The 3838-nt window shown below is 65.6% G+C and overlaps 1 protein-coding gene across 1 annotated transcript in view; it reads right to left on the bottom strand.

Moving 5' to 3' along the window:
• Positions 1–3838, bottom strand: part of MYRF (myelin regulatory factor) — a 19844-nt gene that overhangs the window by 11237 nt on the left and 4769 nt on the right. The window contains 5 exon segments of the mRNA XM_015569811.1: positions 231–397; positions 1511–1634; positions 1724–1812; positions 1814–1954; positions 3139–3298. Coding sequence (XP_015425297.1) covers positions 231–397; positions 1511–1634; positions 1724–1812; positions 1814–1954; positions 3139–3298 — 681 coding nt within the window.

Genomic DNA, 3838 nt, shown 5'->3' with positions numbered 1-3838 from the left:
AACCCCAGATCACGGGGCTGCCCCTGCTTCTCAGAAATGGAAACTGAGTCCCGGGAGGACTTGGGCTCAGGCCTGCCACCCCCTCAGGCACTCTTCTTTCCTCTACGTGCCTGGGACCAACCACGCTGGGGAGGAGGGAAACACGGCCAGAGACCTGAGCCCACCAGATGGGAGGGAACTTTGGGGGGGCCTGGGGGCCCCTCACCACACTTGATTCCTCCCCGTAACACTTCCGTAGCCCCCGCCCTCGTGGGAGATGGGGTTAGAGGGGATGGTCTGCAGAGCCTCACTGGGCTGACAGCTGGTAGCCATGGAAACGGTGGAACCAGGCGCCAGGAGCCGGCCCAGCCCCTGCCCACAGACTCCCTCCAGCCCCCAAACATCTTCATTCTGACTCCTGTATGCCGGGAGGGGGGGCGGGGGGCACTCTGGGCAGCTGGACCCAGCCTCAGTTTACTCATCTGTTGCTGAGAAAGTGTACCCAGTCTGTACCCTTTGGGGGGCCTCCAGGTGGCAGGAAAGAGAGCGATTACAGCGTGGCCAGGCACAAGCAGTGCCCCCCAGGCCCGGTGCCTGCCTGGAGGAAGCTGGGCAGGGAGAATGGCTCCAAGCGGCGGGAAAAGGACTCCGGGCCTGTGATGTCGACGGGAAGGCCCAGGGCTCCCCGAGTCTCCCTCCCGGGCCCCGCCCACCTGACTGCGCCAGAGAAACACCCAGGAAGTGCCCGGGCCACACGGAGCCCCAGCTGCCAGCTTCCTGGCCTTGGGGGCCTGGGGCGGCAGGGCTGGCCCAGAACTAGGAGTGGGGGTCCGCACCAGGCCATAGGGGCTGGGCCCCCAAACACCTCCCCTCAACCCTGGCAGGGTCTCAAGGGCCCCTTCAGCCACCAGAGCAATGGACAGCCCCTAGGCCCGAGGGCTTCTGGGTAGGAGTCCCACAGAGCCCGACTCCAAGAGTCTGGTCTCAGCTGTGACAGGGCCCATGCCCAGCCACCCTGCCCAGGCCTGGCCATGTCCAAGCGAGTTGTGGGGCCACACTTTCAGCCCTCGCCGGACCCCATGGGAGCGAGGGAGAGTCCCAGTGCTCCTGGACAGGCCGGGGAACTGAGCCAGGTGGGTGCTGAGGAAGGATCCAGGTAGCCTCTGACCAGTCCCCAGCTCCTCCCGAGGGGGGGGGGCGGGGGGGGCGGTCTGCGGGAAGGGCCTCCTAACACTCAGCTTCCTGCTACCTTCCTGGAATGCAGCAGGAGGAGGGGGAGGGGCAGGGGAGGAGGCGCCCCGACTCGCCCCTCCCTGGCAGGCACCACCTTCTTAAGGAGGCCTCGGGCTGGCCCAGGAGTCAGGAACCCTGAGCACTGGCCCAGCTCTGCCCCGAGCCTGTCTGCTCTCCTGTAAGTGGGCCACCTGGTCCCCATTGTGCTCCAGGCCCTGCTCTGGGACCCCGGTGCCAGGCGGGCGGGCCCCAGATGGCCATGTGGCCAGGAGGGTCGGGGGGCGCGCAGCTCACTCACAGCTCCTTGTAGTTGGCGTCGTACAGGGTCGCCCACTTGTTCTGCTGATGTGGTTGCCACTTGATGGACTGGTAGTTGGGGTCCAGGTAGGAGCCACTGAGGCTGTCATTGTCCTGCAGGAGACCTGGAGGGGGGAATGCTATGTGGGCCCTGCGCCCCACTCCCCAACCTGAAGGGCCGCCCCCGACAGGGCCCCGCAGGCCAGCCTCTTACCTGGCGAGGGGGCGCCTGGCGGGTGCCAAGGTGGTGTCTGGACCCGGGCGATGCTGAGAGGCAAGGAGCCAGGGCCTGGGGAGAGGGGAGGAGGGGGCTCGCGGGGGGTGCGCGGGCAGGGCTGTCCCGGTCCCAGGCTCCTGTTTGATCACTCCGCTCAGCATCTGGGCATTGAGGGTGTTGGGGGGCGATTCTGAGTGCTTCCTCTTCTTGGAGGGGTGTGTGGGGAGCCTGAAGGGACAGAGGTGTGCGCCATGGGGGGCTGGCTCCCCCTGAGCCCCTCCCCCCAGGCAGTGCCCAGCCGCCCTCTCCATTGTTTCTGCCGGATATGCCCAGCCCGGAGGACACCTCCTGCAGGAAGACCCCGGCGTGGCCTCCGCAGGGCTCCCCATCACTCTGTGCTGCATTCCCTGGTTCCGCACCCGCCCGACCCCCGAACTGTGGAAGCCGGCGGCAGGAGCCACACCGGACTTGCCCATGGGTCCCTATCGCACCGCAAGGGGCCTGGCACACGGAGGGCTCAGAACCGGGGGAGTGAGGAGGCTGTCCTGCCCTGCGCTGTCACCCACGTCACCCCGTGTTACCCCCAGGGGAGCCTCTGCAGAGCACCCCATGGGCCACAGAGGCAGGAAGGAGCGTTTCCTGGAACGGGGCTGAAATGTGGGGGGCTGCACAGCACCCCTTCTCCCGTTTGACAAAAAGGTTTGGCAGCAGAATCTTTCCTTGAACTAATTCTCTCAGGGGATAGCAATGGGTAGCCCGGCCAGTGTGGCTCAGTGGTTGAGCATCGACCTATGAACCAGAAGATCAGGGTTCCATTCCCAGTCAGGGCACACGTCTGGGTTGCAAGCTTGGTCTCCAGTAGGGGGTGTGCAGGAGGCAGCCGGACAATGAGTCTCCCTGATCATTGATGTTTCTTTCTCTTTCTCCCTCTCCCTACTTGAAATCAATAAAGATATATATATATATATATGTATATGTATATTTAAATCTCAACGTGTAAAACATAAAATGGCAATTCTGCAGGTTGGAGGCAGAGCGGGTCCACGCCTGGCACCTCCTCAGAGCCGAGGGCTCCATGCGGCTGGGAAGTCACCGGCGCTGGGGAGCAGCACAGCCCAGGTGCAAATCTCCACTCTGTCCTTCCCAGTCCGTGACCTAGAGCCCAGGTTCCCAGGCGGACAACGGGGGTGGCCATGCCTGCCCAGCAAGGCAGTCGTGAGCACTTGGCCGTAGCTGGAATACCTGCTACCTTGCTGGGCACATGCGGACACACATACCCTGACCCGTGTCCTGGGGTCTGAGCCTCCTGCCCTTCCTGGGTTTGCCCCGTGCCCACCTCCACCTCTGTCCGGCCTGCTGCTCCCTGACCCCCACCTCACCTTCCCACCTGGGGAGGGGGAGCCCCGTCTTACTCAGCTCCATGTTGCTGCAGCAGCTGGTGCAGCATCTGGGACTGCTGCGTGTGGTGCAGGTCGGCGGGCACCAGCCCCTGCCCCATGGCAGCGTAGGGGGGCGAGGGCCCTCCCACGTGGCACAGGGTCTCGGGGGTGATGGTGCGCAGGAGGTGAGGGTCTGCGGAGAGAAGGGGGCAGGCATCAGACACCTGCCCAGGGCACCAGCTCTCCCTGGCCTGGGTCTCCCCATTCCTGCCCCTGCCGGGCCAAGCCTGGGGCTGCCCTCCCACCAAGCCCATGTGGGAGGAGGCCTGGGCAGCTCCAGGCTGGCCACTAGAGGCCTGGGCAGGGAGGCAGGCCCTCGCCCAGGGGGTGTGCGGCCTTTCACCCCACTTTAGCCAGCTCCTTCCACTGGGCCCGGCTGGGAACCGGCTCCCTGGGGAAGGCCCCACCGCCCCAGCTCCTCCCCAGGCCCCCGGAAGGAGTCTCCCGAGACCCCCAGGGCAGGCCTGTGGCAGCATCCTCCCGGCAGCCCCCCACCAGGCCCCAGGCAGCCCCCCAGCCCTAGCGGTGTGGCCAGCTGCCTCTGAAGGCATTCCAGAGATGTTTGGTAAGATAAACAGAACTCTTGACCCCTCTCTGGGCGTGGGGAGACTGCTGCCCGTGATCCTTCTGCCTCTGGCCACCTGGGGGCCGCAGCGCCCCGCGCACCCCCAGG

This window comes from Myotis davidii, unplaced genomic scaffold (genome assembly GCF_000327345.1).
Source record: "Myotis davidii unplaced genomic scaffold, ASM32734v1 scaffold826, whole genome shotgun sequence".
In the NCBI taxonomy this organism is placed as follows: domain Eukaryota; kingdom Metazoa; phylum Chordata; class Mammalia; order Chiroptera; family Vespertilionidae; genus Myotis; species Myotis davidii.
This window is presented reverse-complemented; position numbering and strand designations above follow the sequence as displayed.